This window comes from Cydia amplana, chromosome 7 (genome assembly GCF_948474715.1).
Source record: "Cydia amplana chromosome 7, ilCydAmpl1.1, whole genome shotgun sequence".
In the NCBI taxonomy this organism is placed as follows: domain Eukaryota; kingdom Metazoa; phylum Arthropoda; class Insecta; order Lepidoptera; family Tortricidae; genus Cydia; species Cydia amplana.
The window spans coordinates 17,366,054-17,384,553 of record NC_086075.1 but is presented as its reverse complement, the minus strand read 5'-3'; the positions used below and the strand labels follow the sequence as shown (position 1 = coordinate 17,384,553).

The 18,500-nt window shown below is 38.4% G+C and overlaps 1 protein-coding gene across 2 annotated transcripts in view; it reads left to right on the top strand.

Annotated features, from left to right (window-relative positions):
- The window catches only part of LOC134649557 (acetylcholine receptor subunit alpha-like), a 92,536-nt gene extending 74,036 nt beyond the window's left edge, over positions 1-18,500 (top strand). For both annotated transcript variants that reach the window (XM_063504333.1, XM_063504332.1), the window contains exons 7-10: positions 1,097-1,243; positions 11,342-11,536; positions 17,523-17,736; positions 18,275-18,500. In XM_063504333.1, coding sequence (XP_063360403.1) covers positions 1,097-1,243; positions 11,342-11,536; positions 17,523-17,736; positions 18,275-18,469 — 751 coding nt within the window. In that variant the 3' untranslated portion in view covers positions 18,470-18,500. The remainder of the gene's footprint in view (positions 1-1,096; positions 1,244-11,341; positions 11,537-17,522; positions 17,737-18,274) is intronic.

Below are 18,500 nucleotides of genomic sequence, written 5' to 3'. Positions count from 1 at the left end.
AGCGCGGTGGCTTCTCTTACATCAATATGGAACTTCAGTCTTACCAATTTCGGTAATATATTTTATAATATCTACCCAACCTAGATTTTATTTTAGGTTCTTGTAAATCTAGTAGACAAGTACCTATTTAGTATGAAGTCGGGCCGGGCTATTTAAAAGCGAGTTTGGGATTTCATCTGACGTAGCATATATAGGATTACTACGTACATGGTACGCAAGGTCATACATACATACATATATTATAATATGTTATATGCATTTCGATCCTAAATACACTTACAGCGAGATAGTGAGCCCTTAAGGGATTATTATTTACATTATAACCGGTCGCCGGGAATTTTCTGCTGAGATGGACAGAGAAAGGTGTATGTTGTTTCCCTATCCCTCTAAGCCGCAATATAGCGAAAGTATCCGGCTTCTTCCGGGTTCTCAATTTAAGAACTATTTCTCTATTTTCACAGTTCTTTCACTTAAGATTACGATCTTCGTCGTGTTCTAAACATTTTAATTAGCCGTATAAAGATGAGACATATAAATTGAGACAAACACCTACTCGTGTCCTTATGGGTTTAATGTACGCATTAAGTGTGCACGTTAAATTTTACTCGAGGATTTTACAACAAAGACGAAAATTAAGAGGCATAGGTACGTATTTTAATGAGTGTTTGTGATGGTTGTTTCTAAGGGGTAATAAATGTGATCTCGTTACTGTTATATCGACATACTCTATGGATTAATCTATTCTAACAGATTAGTAATTAAGTAAATAATATATCACGTCTTGTTCACGTCTCGTTTCTGCCAAATGATTGTTTTTTTTTTCGCCGGAAATTGAGCACGAACCATGCATCGGCATTCCCTTTGCGTACTTTCGATTTACGTACAGGGTGCGTAGCCAACGTGCCAATCGTTAACGCTCCGTAGCGTATCGTAGTCATCTCTCTTTATCACTCTTCGACACTAGTACGACAGTGACCGTTGCGTTTCGTTCGCTACGGAGCGTTAACCATTGCACGTTGGATACGCAGGTGTCTTCTAAATTTTCCAAATTCTTTATCCATGGTAGAGTTAACATTAACCGGTACTTTTGTTCCAGTATATGCGTGACAGTAGTGGTGCTGAACGTGCACTTCCGGTCGCCGCAGACGCACCGGATGGCCCCGTGGGTGAAGCGTGTCTTTATCCACATACTACCGCGGCTGCTCTTCATGAAGCGGCCGCAATACAAATTCGACACAACCAGGTAATGTTTCAAAGTGTGAGACGCCAATGGTATACTGATATTTTATCTACATTCTACTGCGTTTGCTTGTCGTGAAGCTGCCGCAGTATATTTTTGTCACGACCTGGCGGTCTAGCCAAGATGACGATCGCTATCGCTTCGCCATCGAATCGCTTTGTGTCTCTCTATCACTCATATTAGTGTGACAGTGACAGTTGCGTTTCATTCGCTACGTAGCGTTAGCGATTAGCATGTTGTCTACGGGGCCAGGTTCCAGTATACGCAACGCCAACGCCGACCGCCATACCTTCATTTGTTTTAATTTAAAGTATGGCAGTCGGCGGTGCTAGAATCGGTCCAGAGGATCTACCGCAGACACCGAAATTCGGAAATCTTCCTCTTTTACTGCAACTTAAGGCGTAACTAGAGTGACAGAGAAAGATACGCGCAATTTGCGAACTTTGGTGTTCGCGGTAGACCCTCAATTCTGGGCTAAAGCGTCCGACACTTCAGTTTTCTATAGAAAGCATCACGTGATCACTTAAAGTAGAAAACTAGTGTCGGAAGCCTGGGTCGGGTCCCGGACCGTTCTATCGCGAGTCATCCTAAAAGCGGCATTGTTACAAGTTTCACGTGATTAGAGTGACGCTTTTGTTGATCGTATAAACTTTGCGGTGTGACGCCGAACCATAGTGCGGCAACAATACAGATGACATAAAACTAGAGCGAGCAGATATGTTACTGACGTAGATAAGTACGTGTATGTCTGACTGAATTATAATTAAACACTGCGCAGTCGTCCACGACCCAACACCGAGTAATAATACCTACGGGTACAAGCCTAAATAGAATTAAAATATGAACAATATTTTAACCTCCACTGTCACTTTCAACTTCAAGGAACTACGAGTATTGGTAAAATAACAATTTATAAATAAACTTTTTTAAAGATCTCGAATAAACAAGCCAAATACGAGTACATATATGTGGAGTGTAGTGGAGTGATTTTAGGAAAACATGGTTTTATTTTGATAGTTGTGAGATGATCACAAAATTAGCATTATTATTTATTTTTTGTTCATGTAGGTATCTCATTAGATAACTACAAATTCATACTTACCTAGTACAAAAATTCTTGGGTAGGTAGTAAAATATGATAACTTAAAAATCTAAATTTTAAAGTCACCTTGCATTTCAAAGACACTCCGTTTTAAGGTACCCACCTCCTATGTGCGATTGTATTATGTCATCTACGGTGTAGCACCGGATTATGTTAAAACAACGAGCGAAGCGGACACCACACCCGCGCACAATAGCGCCCAGAGGGTTATTGACGCGTCCTGCTCCATTCACAACAATCACAACACATTTTGTATACATCGTGTCTAGTATAACTTGAAATCTCGAGCTGTAACAAGTATGGATAATCAGGGAGCACGATTACTGGTGCCTACGCTAGACAACGAGTTAGTGAACATTACGCCCACATGTGTCCAATGAAAAGCCCGTAAAGCCTTGAAAAGGTACACAGGACGATTTTTTAATCACTTTCGCGATTTGTTTTGTCGCTTGTAGCGATCGTCGAAAATCAGAAGTTACAGTAGGTAGATTTTTCGACGTTCAAATATGAGAGAAAGACAAAGATTTTCGTCGGGTATCAGTGCTCTAACTTCTCTTCTAATCAGTTTGTCTATCAATTTTGATTGAAGCCTCAGTTTCCGTATAAACTCAGACGTAGACCAATAACAAGTGTAAATTAATTATAAGTTGGTAAAGACCGACACAGTTGCCCTCTTATTTCCCGCAGCTCTTAACTTTAATATTAATAAGCTTAAAGTTGGCGAGTAGACATTGTGTCTCTAAGGGAAGTAAACTCAGCCAGAAACTTGGGCCGGTGGCGATGAAGCGATTCTGTGAATTTACATTGCTTTTCACTTCCAAACGTTTAATGAGACGGTGCGATTGGACCAGGTGCTGTTCAGGGTGACTTGTAAACTTCGAAAAATTGGCAAAATTCATTTCTAACCTTAAGCAAATATCTGTCTAATAATTAATATCTGTTTTATTAGCTGGTATTTGTTTAGGTATTACCTATGTACGTAGTGATTTATCTAGTCAACTCATTAAGGCTATTAGGTATCGACTGCGCTTTTACAATACACTTTTCTCATTATTACGTACAATAAATAATACAATTTTCCTTTTTATTCCACATATACATCTTATATACATTTTTAGTCCACTCCATTCAGCAACGCATCGACGTAATTTTACGCAAAATGTAATTTATGGGTCGGAAAGTGACACAACCCAATTTTTATACCATAAAAAATATACATTTTCCGATGGATGATATGTATAACATTATTCCCTTGCCACGAACAAGAAAGTCGTGAGTTGAAACATAACTACTACACTATAGTTATTATTACCTACCTACATCAGATCTAGGTTACTGGGTAGTATTTTAATAATTGCGTTGGATTCGCTACGCTCGTAAAACATTCTAGAGATGGAAAATATTGTTTTCAATGGAGTATGCAGCTTTAATAACAAACTTAAGTGTCTTCGCGTTCACATATTGGTGGTTTCATATATTCGCATCGCCCATACAAGGCTATAATTTGCATTGTGAGGAAACTAAAAGCGATGATCACGTTCGAGGTGGCTTTTTCATACATTTTCCATCCGTTATGCGTTATCTTCGTAGCGTTAACCGGGGTTAACCGGTTGAACCTGGAGTTAAAATGGTTGCCAGTACAATTTGACACTGAGTCAACGGTCTAACCGGTTAATCCCGGGTTAGTGAAATGGTGCAAGTGGCGCTTAGATACACAGACCTACATTTTGTTCGGCATAGCCATCTATTTATAACACACACACTTTTGCAGATCAATGTGGCTTATCGCTGTATCTCCAAATCAAAGATGGATTTTCCAATAATCCCTACGATGGTCAATCACAAAATATTCCTCAAGTTTGTACATTCAGCCTACAATTCAACAGCCGACATAAGTTTAGAACAGCAGCTGAACTTGCCTCGCTCAGGTGCCGACAGAGGGCAACTCGAGCCAACAAGTGCCTCGAGCCGCGGCAGGAACTTGCTTTGTCTCCGAAACTACTGCTAGGTACATAACCTCAGTTGCTAGCCACTAGTTTTACAACGGGAAACTAGTAGCTACGTCCTACACTTGCTTGTAACTGCTGCTGCTGACTGCTGCTGACACTTGCTGACTGGTAACTTTTAATAAGGCAATTCAACTTAACTAAACACTACTAGAACACTATTTTATTCAAACTTATCTACACCAATAGTGACCTAAATTAAGTGCATGTTACGGGACGTTAAACTTCACAAGACATGTAAGCCGAATAAACACTTGCCCAACTGAATCAGTTGAATATAACTTGTAAAATATGATGCTCAGTGCGGTTACCATCAGTTTGTCACTGACACAAACGCCGTCGAGAACGTAATTTACTTTCTATACATCCCGTTTGCACTAATATGCGAGTGCGAGCGAGATGTATAGAAAGTAAATTACGTTCTCGACGGCGTTTATGTCAGTGACAAACTGATGGTAACCGTACAGGGGGCCTAGCCAAGATATATCAATCGTTCGCAGTGAAACGAAACGAAACGCTATCTGTATCTATCGCAATTATGGAAACGATATTTCTGCAAACGATTGCCATCCTGGGTAGGCCCCCAGCTATCTGAAATAGATGGAATGGCAAGTAGGAATATCCATTTATTCATTGATCCTATATATTACCTACCTACATGTCTCATCTACATTATTTAGAATGCCGCTCCTGAACGCTTTCTTTCGTACCTTAGAAGCTTTAGATCGCATACGCTTCGAGATAGTGCGAGTGAAACAGAAACGGTTGCGTTTTCCTTTAATCTCATTTGATATTGATCTCGTATTTTTTCTCTTCTATCTCTGTTCCTTAAGATTAAACTCGAAAGCGTGTTACGGCTCAACAAGGTCCCCTGGGTATTACCCAAAACAGTTTTAGTTGCGGTGAGGTCATCCCTTTTCCAAAACATGTGGAATGATAAAAATATTACATGTGTTATGAAAATATTCCTATCTTTTTTAACATCTTAATATAATGCCAGATAACGCGAAAGTGTATATACGATGATGAGGTTTTATAAGCGTCGTAAATATATGATAAATAGCCTGTGGCTTACTGAGCTTATCTCGATTTATAAGGGCGTTTAAATATAAAATGTAAGTGGATGCCATACGTGTTTACGAATCGATTTTTGATATTTTGAAGTTGTTGCTAACTTGAAGCTTATTGCCTAATGTTATTGAGAATAGTGTTAAACTACGTAAAGTTAGGTTAGGTTACTCATACTCATTTATTCTTAAAATGTTACATGTCAACATCAGAAAATAAATTATTATTAATTGTTAAGTAGGCATATTTTTTTTAATGGGTTTTGTTAAAGAAATGTACCTTCAGCCGCAATAGTCTGCGCGTTACCTTACGTAGGTACGACTTTCTTGTAGAGATGTAACTAGAACATAGGTGCCTCAATACATAGGGTTAGAAGGTGCCTGGCCTACGTAGATAGAACTGGAGGCAAATATCTAATTTTACTCGCTCCGTATACTTACATACTGATTAAGTTGTAAAGTTATCCACTTAAAGCTCGTGTAACAAACTGCAATTTACGCTCACCACACAGCGAAATTTCAGCTCCACTCCGCAACAGTTGTAAACAACTTATTTGATCTTGTACCGTTGGATGATTCAGTGCTCCTCGTAAACAAGAACGTGGCGCTTGTTAGGCGCCGAGACTCTTTAAATATGTAAGGGAATTGTCGCTACTCACCTGTATCAATAGGTAAATGCTCAGCGATCATGGCTCGGTACTGTTTCACTTAGTCAAGCTATCAATTACCAGCCCAAGTGGTCTTGCACCGACGCTGTGCGGTTTTAGAACATTACCTACCTAAATGGATCTCCAGATTAGGGATGTCACGAATATTCGCATTGCATTCGTATCGACATTCGCATTCGCATCAAATGAAGCGAATGTTTTGCGAATGTGTCATGATACTCATGATATCCTGTCTCGTCGACTCGCGTATGGGCAGTGTCTGCAAACTGTTTTCGAGTAATGCATTTTGACCAGTAGTCAGCGTTTTTGAACATTTTATAATGTCCTGTTCTATGGTAACGTATGTTTTATGTACTAACAGATTTTTTTCTAATTATGATTGATAATAACAACCACATATTCCCTAACATTCGCATCCTGGACATTCGAAGCGACGACATTGACAGTGAAGAATGAAAAGCGCTGGTGGCCTAGCGGTAAGATCGTGCGACTTGCAACCCGGAGGTCACGGGTTCAAACCCCGGCTCGTACCAATAAGTTTTTCGAAACTTATGTACGCAATATCATTTGATAAGTATTTACCAGTCGATTTTTGGTGAAGGAAAACATCGTGAGGAAACCGGACTAAATAGTTTCCCCTCTGGGTTGGAAGGTCAGATGGCAGTCGCTTTCGTAAAAACTAGTGCCCACGCCAAATCCTAAGATTAGTTGCCATGCGGACCCCAGGCTCCATGAGCCGTGGCAAAATGCCGGGACAACGCGAGGAAAATGATGGTTAATATTGAAGAATGCAACATTCGTGACATCCCTGCTCCAGATTACTCGGGCAACATGACTTTATTAAGCATCTGCCTCGGAAGAGTTGAAATTACACGGAGCGCCGAGTTACAGCGATTTAATTGAGTTGCGGCAGTAATTCAGGAAAGTTGGAAACATCGAAAAACTTCGGCGTCTTTTTAAATATGAATGAGATAACGTAAACCACTGCCTGTTAGAAAGAAAGTTTAAAACGTTATCGTTTTATAAAAACGTTAACGGGTTGACTTTATGGTTAAGAATAAAATAAAATACTTGACTAAAAATATTATTGTTACTCTACTCTTCAAGGCAGTACTTCATAGGATAAGTTCTTAGAAGATAAATTGAAATCAACCCAACACTGCAAGAAGCTTCTATAATGGATATTTCTCCGCTGAAGCGAATACAAAAGCTCATTTCCCGTCCTATTACTACTTGACAAGTAGCCAATAAAAATAACAAACAGAAATGGTGTACAGTTTCATCGACCGCTGTCTATTGTGCTTGGTATCGACTGGAGAAAACCAAAGTGCCGATTCATTCTATCTTGTATTCATTCTTTATTTATTACATATGTTCAATGTTCATTGTACTCGTACTTCAAAAGAAGGAAGAGGTTGTCCATTCGTAGGTTTTATTAAACTTCCAAAATAGCCAAAGACTTTTTCAAAATTATTTGACGATTACTAGGAGGCGTATTCTGATTGAAATAAGCACGTTATGAATTTGGATTTGTTATGGATATGATCTGTCATCTCATAAAATGATGTTTCTTGCTGAAGAAATGTCGCTGTTGAAAGTCACTGTGTAATTTAGGTCATAGAGAAAAAAATACATAGAGTGCTCACTCCATACATCAGTTTTAGTACCAAAAAGACTATTAGCATCTAGCATCGAGTAGCGGAACTATCAGTACTGCTACTTGACAATAGATGTCGCCACCGACCGGAAAGTCTTATGCTGTTGAGATAAGACTTTCCGGTCGGTGCTACATCTATTGTCAAGTAGCAGTACTGATAGTTCCGCTACTCGATGCTAGATGTAGACACTGAAATTAATAGTCTGAACTGATGTATGGAGTGAGCACTCTATGTATTTTTTTCTCTATGCTTAGGTATAGAAAAACTGGTGATGATGATAATTTGATAAATATTTATTTTACAGGGTTTATGGTCTACATCCCATTATTGGCGCCAGGTCCATCATAGGGGTGTTTACTTAACCTACAATTGTAACTTTTTTATCATAAATAAATAATTACATTAAATATTATCATGTGATGACAGAATCCTGGAAAAATGAAAATAATGTATACGTTGAACAAAAAACTCTTTCAGAAACATAAATAAAATAAAAATATATATCAATAAATAAAAAACATGTATTTTCAAAGATATCGCTAGAAAGCAGTAAATAATATAGTGTGCTATATTTATTTATGATTTATGAATAATGTGTTGTGAAAAGAAACGTAAGGGAGCGAGAAATATGACATGTTTTACAAGACGGCTCATACGAACCGCATAAGAATAACATAGGTAGACGTGAAAGTAGTTTGCGTTTGTCATAAACAGATTCGTATTACTTTTGTAATCCCGGTGAATATTCAAGAAGAATATGAGTAAATCTTACTTTTAATAATTTTATTAAAGCACATTATAGGCAGTTTTGTGTATATACTTAGTTATTATTTTTACTTATTGATTTTCCAATAACGTGATATTACGTAACTATGAAGCTTTTTTGAGTAGGTATATACTCAACAGCAACACATTTTGGCTTCGCCTTCCCAATAATGCTACGTAGTCTCTATCAAAAACAAGTAATTGTGGCGTCCCACAGGGAAGCATACTCGGTCCTCTGTTATTTTTAGCATATATTAATGACCTGCCGAACATACTAAAACATACATGCATTTTGTTTGCTGATGATGCTACCCTAATCATAAAGTCTAGCAATAATAGTGACCTAGAAAATGAAGCAATTAACGAACTGCATAATACGACTAGATGGTTGGAAAATAATTGTCTTAAATTAAACTTGGCTAAGACTAAAATTATTAAGTTTAAAACTCGTAACTCTACTAATACTAACCTAAATGTTAATTGTAACAATTCTAATGTAGAACTTGTTGATTCAACCACGTTTCTTGGTATTACTCTAGATGAACATTTAAATTGGAGAGCACACGTTGAAAATGTATGTTCCAGATTGGATAGATTTGTTTTTGCATTGCGGCGGCTTAGATCTATAGCATCAAGAGAAGCTGCAATGTCAGCCTATCATGGTTATGTCGCCTCAATTTTGCGTTACGGACTTATTATTTGGGGTAATAGTATTGATATCCAAAGAGCATTCGTGACCCAAAAAGCTTGCATCAGAGCTGTAAGCGGAAGCGAATATCTCGCCCACTGTACACCAATATTTCAAGAACTTAAAATTCTACCATTGCCTTGTCAGTACATTTTAGAAATTACTAAATTTGTCAAAAAACAGCCCCAGCTTTTTCCACTTCACGATGAAGTGGTAAATAAGCAAAGGCCCAGCAGGAAGCCACTACAGCTATATCAACCTGCGCAGAAGCTGAAAGTGTCCCAGTCAAATGTCTATAATATGGCTGTAAAGATATTTAATAGAGTGCCAGATGACCTCAAAACTCTACCGACATGTAAATTTGAAAAAAAATGTTTCAGTGGTTACTTGAAAAATGTTTTTACTCTATAGATGAATTTTTTAATTGATATTTATTATGAATTCTTAATTAATTTTTTGTTAATGTTAAACTGACTGAATTATAATTTTAATATTTAATTTGACTCCACATGTACATAGTTATGTAAATATTTCTACGCCGATGCATGCCGGCAGAATATGCTGACCTAACACCTTTTACTAACCAACTTTGTATGTACCATATTCTTGGAAATAAAGTATTGAATTGAATTGAATTGAATTGAATTAGTTGTTTCGATCGTTTCAAGGCGCATATAATATCTATAATTTTATTGGATATTTTTGCAACCTTAAAGCACCTCTATTATATGTATGTTCGTTACATATGCAAGCCCTGCCTTTGAATGTCGTTCCTTCAGCAGCAAAGAGCGAATAACATAAAATATGTACCTAGGTAATATTTAAAAACAATTACCCTACACGTAAAAATAAAAACGACCTACACGTAATAAATGGAAGGAGAAGGAGGGGAAGACCAAGAAAAAGTTATATGAGCCAAGTGAAGGAGCATGTAGGGACCGTGTCGTACCAGGACACTAAGGGGCTGGCTTCGGATCGACCAAGGTGGAGACAACTTCATCACGCTGCACCGACAAGAGCCCAGCTCTTAAATTGAATGATGATGACCCTACACGTTGAGTGTGTGCTTGCTAAACACGCTACGTCTAATTTAACCATCTACAAAGTGAGCGAAGCAAAATTACACAAATGTATTCACTTTCAGCGTGCCAACAGCGATTGTAACACTAGTTTTTGAACGATCAAAGTTTTCAACCATTAGGTACACTTTACAGCCTCCACGCAAGCACGAGCGTGCCATTCGGTTTTGTTATGTGCAATTATGGAGGCGTTGGCAGAGAACCAACGTGGAGAACGCGTAGTTGGCGGTTTTGGTTGCAATGGCGGATGATAAATGATGATAAAACGGGCAAGAGTGAATCAACCAAATATGCCAAAATATATGGTATTTTTTTGGCAATCGTTCTTAACTAGCGATTTCATTGCTTTTAAGAACTTTACATAAATAGGGTACCTATACTTGATGTTTTCTGTCGCAAGTCAAGCTTTTGGTATTGTATATTCAGTAAGTTTACACTACGACTTTCAAATGGCATCTTTTATAAACCAGCCAGCCTATTATGGATAGCTTTATCCATCTTTATCCACGTGATAAAATAACTGTCACTGTTTAACACCGTGGGAAAGAAAGTGACGGACACCGTTTTATCACGCTGTCACGTAGACAAGAACGACCATCATATCCGTACAGATGTAGCCTTCGGTTATATTTAAATACACAATTTTAAAGGATCTTGGTGCGTAATTATAACACACGACAAAAAAAGACAGGTAAACTATCTTGCGGGCGAGCGCGGCGTCCCTGTGCTATGCTATTAAATGTGCGTTGACAACCCTTTAAAACATACCCAAATCTTGGGTTAATACTATTTAAATACTGGCGATGAGTGTGATATGGTGTGATGATGAATACGTGTTTGTTTTATTGGAAAATTTATACCTTGCATACTTTAAAGGGGCCCACTGATTAACAGTCCGCCGGACGATATCGGCCTTTCAGTTAGAACAAAAAGTTGACAGTTCCGAACAACTGACAGGCCGATACCGTCCGGCGGACTGGTAATCAGTGAGCTCCTTAAGTCATCGCAGGTTGCACTGTTCGATATGCTGACATAAAACAAAAGCTTTAATAAACTATTGTATTTCAGGTCGCGGTACACAGCATGCGGCGTGGTCGTGCGGTGCGGCGGCGCCGCGCGGCCGCTGTACCCGTACCGGCTGGCCGCAGCGGAGGACGACTGCTGCGCGCCGGGCGCCTGGCCGCCGCCCGCGCCGCACCCGCGCCCGCTCACGCGGACGCCTAGCAAGGAGGACTTAACACACACAACATACTTGAATTCAGGGTGAGTGTACTAAAACGTACTGGACTGAGTATACAGTGTGTAAATCCAATACGGGCGAATATTTAAACGGCATAGGACCTAAAAAGTATATTGAGATAGATTTTACTTAGAAATGCATTGAAAATTTTAACCATACAAAATAATTCGGCCCGCAATGTAATACACCACACACGTTACGGGATACGAGCTTTTTAAAGTAACTGTCAACGCTTGTTGGCAGTTACTATGAAAAGCTCGTATCTCGTAATCTCATTATCATCTTCTGTTTCTTAATGTTTACAGTACATTGCTGCTCGGTACATGTGGAAAAAATTAATCACGGGGTCATAATTAAGTGTAACTTAAAAAAACATCTTAATTAATGATAAGACGGGTAAATTCTATATCTGGTTTAATTTATTGCCCGTATTTGACTTACACACTGTATAGTAGAGGCAGAAGACAACTGCTGTACCGGCAAGCTGTTAGCGTGAGTTTCGTGCTCGCGCGCGACTCCATACATCTAAGGTAAAGGGCCCCAAGTTCGTGTTAGTACGTTATTTCGTTAGTTTTGTTTCTGGCGCAAATAATAAGGAATACAAATATTTTTTATTCAAATTATACATATGAAAAAAATCTGTATTATTTAATCTCTTCAATAAAATAATAACCAATATTTTAGTGATTAAACTGAGAGTAATACGACGGTCGAAACTGTCAGACGGCCGCGAACAGCTGTGTTGTATGCGTGCACTTTTTGTAGGCGTAAGGTGCGCGCTCTCACTTGTTAAGCTTATAGGAAGGAAGAGCTAACCATTCGAAAAAAAGTTTTTGGGAGTGTTTCTGTGGGTTCCTTAGTAATTGATTTGATAAGAAAAAAGATTGAATATATGCATATAAATACCTTAAAATTGAAATAAATCGACTCACGAAATAGCGGTCATTATATTTTTCGTGTGTCTCCTGTTTCGTGCCACTAACGAATCAAGGATTTTCTAGATACATTTTGAGTGCTTGTTTTTAAATATAACAACGAAGATAATTAAAAAAATAAATTGGAAAACAATTAATGTATTTCATGAAGTTTCGTATGAGCGAAATTCGGTATATGTTTTTTTCACTAGAATTCTCATAAAACGAGTTTGAATGTGACCCGAGTTTAAATTTTTAAGGTATATTCCACGTATATTCTCAATTTCTCATATTAACTACTAGCACAATTTTATTTATAATTCAATTTATTTGATTTATTTTTGTGTATGTTTATATTTAACGTATAAGATAGTTAATATTTTTATTGTAAAAAAAAAATTGGTAAAAAAAAGTTTTTATTTTTTATTTATATAGTTTCGGCTTTTAATCAAGTATTAAAGTACCCATATGGTTTACGAAGTCTTAATTCAACCATTAAAGTCGACGAGTACAAAAAGCTATAAGCTACTTAGCTCTCAATTAAATTTTTTTTTTCAATATTATTTTTAATTTGACCTTACAATTACTCGTAACAAGGTAATTTAAAATGATTATCAGCAAATTATCACCTATTACTCTAAGAAAACTTTATTACGAAACAGGGGACACGAATTCACGAACTTAGGAGCTGAGCTAAATTTGTATCACGAAATGGGAGCCAAATAAGAGGTTCACGAAAAAATTCATATAAAAAAAAGTTTCAACTAAAACCCTATAGTTTATACATTAAATTATTAACAAAGAACTAATATAACTTACTCAAAAGCTTTCAAGGTGTTAATATGCTTAGTAATATTTAAAAAAAATGCTTGGTAATATACAAACTCTCAAGAGCCTTAACCTGCCGAAACAGGGGCCCTTTACCTTAGGGCGTTCAAGTAATATATATGTACTCGCACGCGAGAACCCAACTCATGCTAGACCGCGAAGGCTAGTCGTCACCTCGAGCCAGGGAGACTTAACACACACTATACACACTAGGTAAGTACATGTCTGAACTCAGGGTATGCCGAATAGCTGAAAAGGACTGCTGCCGCTGGATGCCTTGTCACCACTGCGCCCGCTCACACGAACTCATAGAAAGAAAGCACACACTACCCACCTGGTCCAGAAATGTCACTTTCGACAGCTGTAGCTGACAGATCCAATCCATAACAGTTTCACAACAGAATACTCAGGGCGAGTGTATTGATTATACCGGCCAGCGGATAGGGTTTTTATGGTTGTCCAGGGAAACGTAAACTAAACTAACAAAACCGTACGAAACGTAACGATAACACTAAAAAGTTGATTCACTATACTTATCCAATATTGAAATGAAGTGCATCGCATTCATTTCAAATATGGTTATTTAAATAAAATTATAGGTATACCTACCTTAATTATTTGTAACCGTCCCAAGCGTAAAAATGTATTTAGGTCTACAAAAAGTGCTGAAACTGCACTGAATTTAGCACACAAAGAGTCTCGAGTCGGCAAATATGGGGTCGGGCAAAAGCCACGTGGGCTCGCTTTCAGCGGCCGCTTACCAATATGAATGCCTGCCTCGCCCTTTCAAATGTTATGCCTAGTTGCCTACCTGTATATGGCAGGGCAGGCGGTGTGCTACGAGGGGTATTCAAAATATTCTCGGTATGAGAATGAAAACAAACAAGTACGAAAAGTTTGATATTTTTATTTTTCAATATACTCCCCCCCTATGTTCATACACTTAAAAGATCGATCAATTATTTTTTTTAATCCCTCGTAAAAATATTTTTTATCTTTCGTGTAAAAATGCTCCTCCACTGCCGCCTTCAATGCTTCATCGTCAGAAAATTTATTTCCACGCAGATCCTTTTTAAGATTGGGGAGCAAAAAGAAGTCGCTGAGGGCTAAGTCCGGACTATACGGTGGGTGAGTAACAGTTTTAAACCCACATTCAACAATAGCTGCCTTGGCAATATGAGCAGTATGGACGGGGGCGTTGTCATGCAGAAGCAGAATACCTTTGGTTAACTTTCCTCGCCTCTTTTCTTTAATTACATCCTTTAATTGACGTAGAATGTTAGCGTAGTACTGTCCTGTGATATTTACACCTTTTTCTTTATAATCGATTAGTAATACTCCTTCACAATCCCAAAATATCGTGGCCATGACCTTGCCAGCAGAAGGGATGACCTTGAACTTCTTGGGATGAGCTGAACCCTTAATGTGCCACTGCATGGACTCTTGTTTACTCTCTGGGTCATAATGATGAACCCAGGTTTCATCTCCAGTAACTATTCTTTGCAGCACCTCATCAGGATTTTCACCGCACAGGTCAATAAAATCGGAACAACAAGCTACACGCATGTCTTTTTGAAGCCGAGTCAGCATTCGCGGAACCCATCTTGCACTTACTTTTGACATATTAAGATGGTCATGTATAATATCATGTACGGTACCAATAGAGAGATTGGTTACTTGTGCTATAGATTTTACCTTCACTCGACCATCTTCCAATATAAGTTTTTCCACTTTATCAATATTTTCTTGTGAAGTAGCTACTACAGGCCGGCCAGGTCTAGGGTCATCTTCAATACTCTCCCTTCCGCGTTTAAACTCGCTTGACCACTTTTGAATGGTAGATAAAGAAGGAGCAGACTCACGGTAAACACAATCCATTTCCTCTTTTATGGTTTTTTGATTTTTACCCTGTTTTGTCAAGAATTTTATCACGCATCGATGTTCTAATTTAGTTAACATTGTCAATTCGCACATGATGTTCATGTTTGTTCAGCAATTGCAGAAAAACAAAAGACCATCTCGGTTCGAATTATACTTTTTTTTAATGTCAATGAATAAACCTTAGCGGCCAGTAACGAAAGAAATTTTAGAAGAGGTCGTAAGATATCAATACCGAGAATATTTTGAACGCCCCTCGTATTTGACAACCTGTTCTGATTTTACACATGTACGTCCACGTTTGGGAAAAGGTTGATGCTCAGGGAGAGAAATGTAGGAAACAGGAAATCGAATTAAACGTCCCAATTTATACACGGCTACACACAGTACACACATACTACAGCTTCGTTAAGCCTTCACTGTGTAGGTCTAGTCACCATCAATAGTAGCTGATGAGGTTACGCGTCAAAAGTATTATCTAATAACTAATAAGGAACTATATAAAAAGCTGTAAAGATAATGTAATATCATAATAATATCTACTTATTTGTAAAACTAACAGATGCAGATGGTCCTTAATGCTAATATACCTACCTCAAACGTGTACTGGGTGTGCTAATGGACTAATCTAGCAACGAAGTTAATTCTTTCTAATTAAAATTTGATCTTGAAACTCCAAGATTGCAATTGAAATGAAGGACCAAGTAATTATAATAATGACTCTCTGCTCGATAGATATTTTATATAGGTAGGTCTCGAGATTTCACATTTAATTAAGTATTATTTTAAGTGTTTAGTAAATTCTTTCATTCCTTTTGTATATATATTTTTGGTTTACCTTATATTAATACTTAATGAAACTATGCGAAATGTGAATTTGTTAAACTATGTTTTGGCAGCTAAAGCGTTCTGCGATAAGTTGGTTGGTTGATGAAATTAGATAACATGTTTTTATGGAAATAGCAGTCCAATTTCTATATTAAATCGAGTTTAATAAACGAAGTTGACGAGAAGTGCAACAAAGTGCATTAACTGTAGCATGCACACTGCGCAGTTATCTCAAGTGGCCAAGAACCTTTGTACACCATGTTGACCCACTCGTAAGTCCGGCCACTTCCGGAAACTGTAGGGATGCGAATAGACTGGCCACCACAGAACACTTGCTAGATGAACATAGACGACTTCACAATCTTCACATCACACAGACTACACATTGGCGTTCAAATATTAGTTATACTATAATACTAGAGTGTGAATGCCAAATAATTCTATTAGAGTCCGTCTAAGCTAACTTTGCACCGATTTGAATAGAAAAAATGTGAGGGAGTGTAATTATAAACGTCATAATATAGTTCATAGAAATTTGATATTTTTGATGACATTACCACCCTTTGTCATTGCAAATGCCATGCAGAATTATCTTGGTCCGACTCTTGCGTTCATGTCTATTACGACCCATAGTCATCATGGGAAACAAATATATCAATAAATATGATGGGTGTTCTATCTGCCTATTAGATGACAACATCCCTGTTTTCAGTATTTTTCTGGTACATTTTAATTTCCATTGAGGTGTTTCCAAGTGGCCTAGCCAAGGTGACAATCGCCTGCGCTTCGCTTTGTGTCTCTCTATCACTCTTCCATATTAGTATGACAGTGACAGTTGCGTTTCGTTCGCTACGGAGCATTAGCGATTGGCATGTTGTCTACGGGGCCGGGTTAGTTTCTTTGTTAAATGTAGCATACTTACATTTTGTATTCCTGTTGCTCCAAATAAATATAATAAAAAATAATATGTAGGATACAAATATACAATTAAATCGTAGTCTGTGGGCGTTAGTCTAAGCCGCGGCCATACAGAAAGAGGTCACGACAACTTACGCCGCAGGCTCCCGCATGTAGTGTTTTGTTGGCAGATACAGTTACACAAACATAACGCTTATTTTTATGCCAAACTACTTTCGTCTTAGTTTCGTTTTTAGTTTGTTTGTTTCTTAGAAAGAAACCAGAAATATAACGAAGCTACTTTCCTCTTGCTGCTTTACTACATATAAGTATCTTAATTATTTTCCATTTCTATCGCTTACTTTAGACTTTTCTGATAATGATAGGAAACTGAGTTTTGATTTGAAAGAAAAAGATATCTATTAATTGAAATCTAAACTACCAGGTATCTAGTACACATCGTATCGTTCTCTTCTCTAGAACGGATCTTGTTTTCTGAATACCGCGGTATAAACCTAGTTTTATACTAAAAAATCATGGAGAAAGGAAAATATTTAGAAGTGGATAATCGTTTTCTCTTTTTGTATGGATGATCACGTGCTATACTTCCCTCTTAAGCATCATGGATATGCAACAGTTAACACCGACCATTTTTCTTACACAGTATGAGCGACAGCAATCGCTTCGGCGGCAGCTGCGTGGTCCACGGCTCAACAGAGGGCGGCGCGCTCAACGGCGGGGTTGAGGAGGAGCTCAGCCCCGTACCGGACCCGCCTCCCGGGTTCAGCCACTCCTCGTGTCCACCTGAAGTTCACCGCACGTGCTTCTGCGTGCGGTTTATAGCTGAGCACACTAGGATGCTCGAAGACTCCACTAAGGTAACAAACATATATTTGTACACAATACGTATTAAAGTGCGTCGCAGACCCTCCACTCGGATTTAGTCACTCCTTATTGCTCACCTGGAGTCCAATGCTCATGCTTCTGCATGCGGGTCATAGCTGAGCATAATAATATGTACGAGATGCTCGAGAACTCCACTAAGCTATATCCTACACAGCGGACTGAAGCTAGTGCCTGACCCGTCCAGGTTTAGATTTTGTTGCTTTCTTTTGCCTGCGGTTCTCCGCTAAATTTGCTTTAACAGGATCCAAAAGTTGCTTTTCCACCAGATAATATGCTATTATTAAACATAGACAAAAAACTATCCTAATTTGTACATCAAAATCACCAGTGAACGGAATGTTTTAGTTGCGTTCACTGAATATCACACCTCCATATTATTATTCAGCTTTATAAACTTAAAGTCGTGAAGCATAGTTAGGTAGAAAGTTAAGAGCAAGTCATACCAACCCTGATGAAATCAGATGGTCTTAAGAATGTCATGTTGGTATTAACCAGAACTTATTTATACAGGTAAAAGAAGACTGGAAGTACGTAGCCATGGTGCTAGACAGACTGTTCCTGTGGATCTTCACGCTCGCCGTGCTGGTGGGCACGGCCGGCATCATCCTGCAAGCACCCACGCTGTACGACGACCGGGTGCCCATCGACAAGGCCTTCAACCAGATCGCCACCTCCACACTGGTGCGGTGTCCGCCGCCGGCGTAAATCTTATTTAATAATGACGGTGGCTGATCTC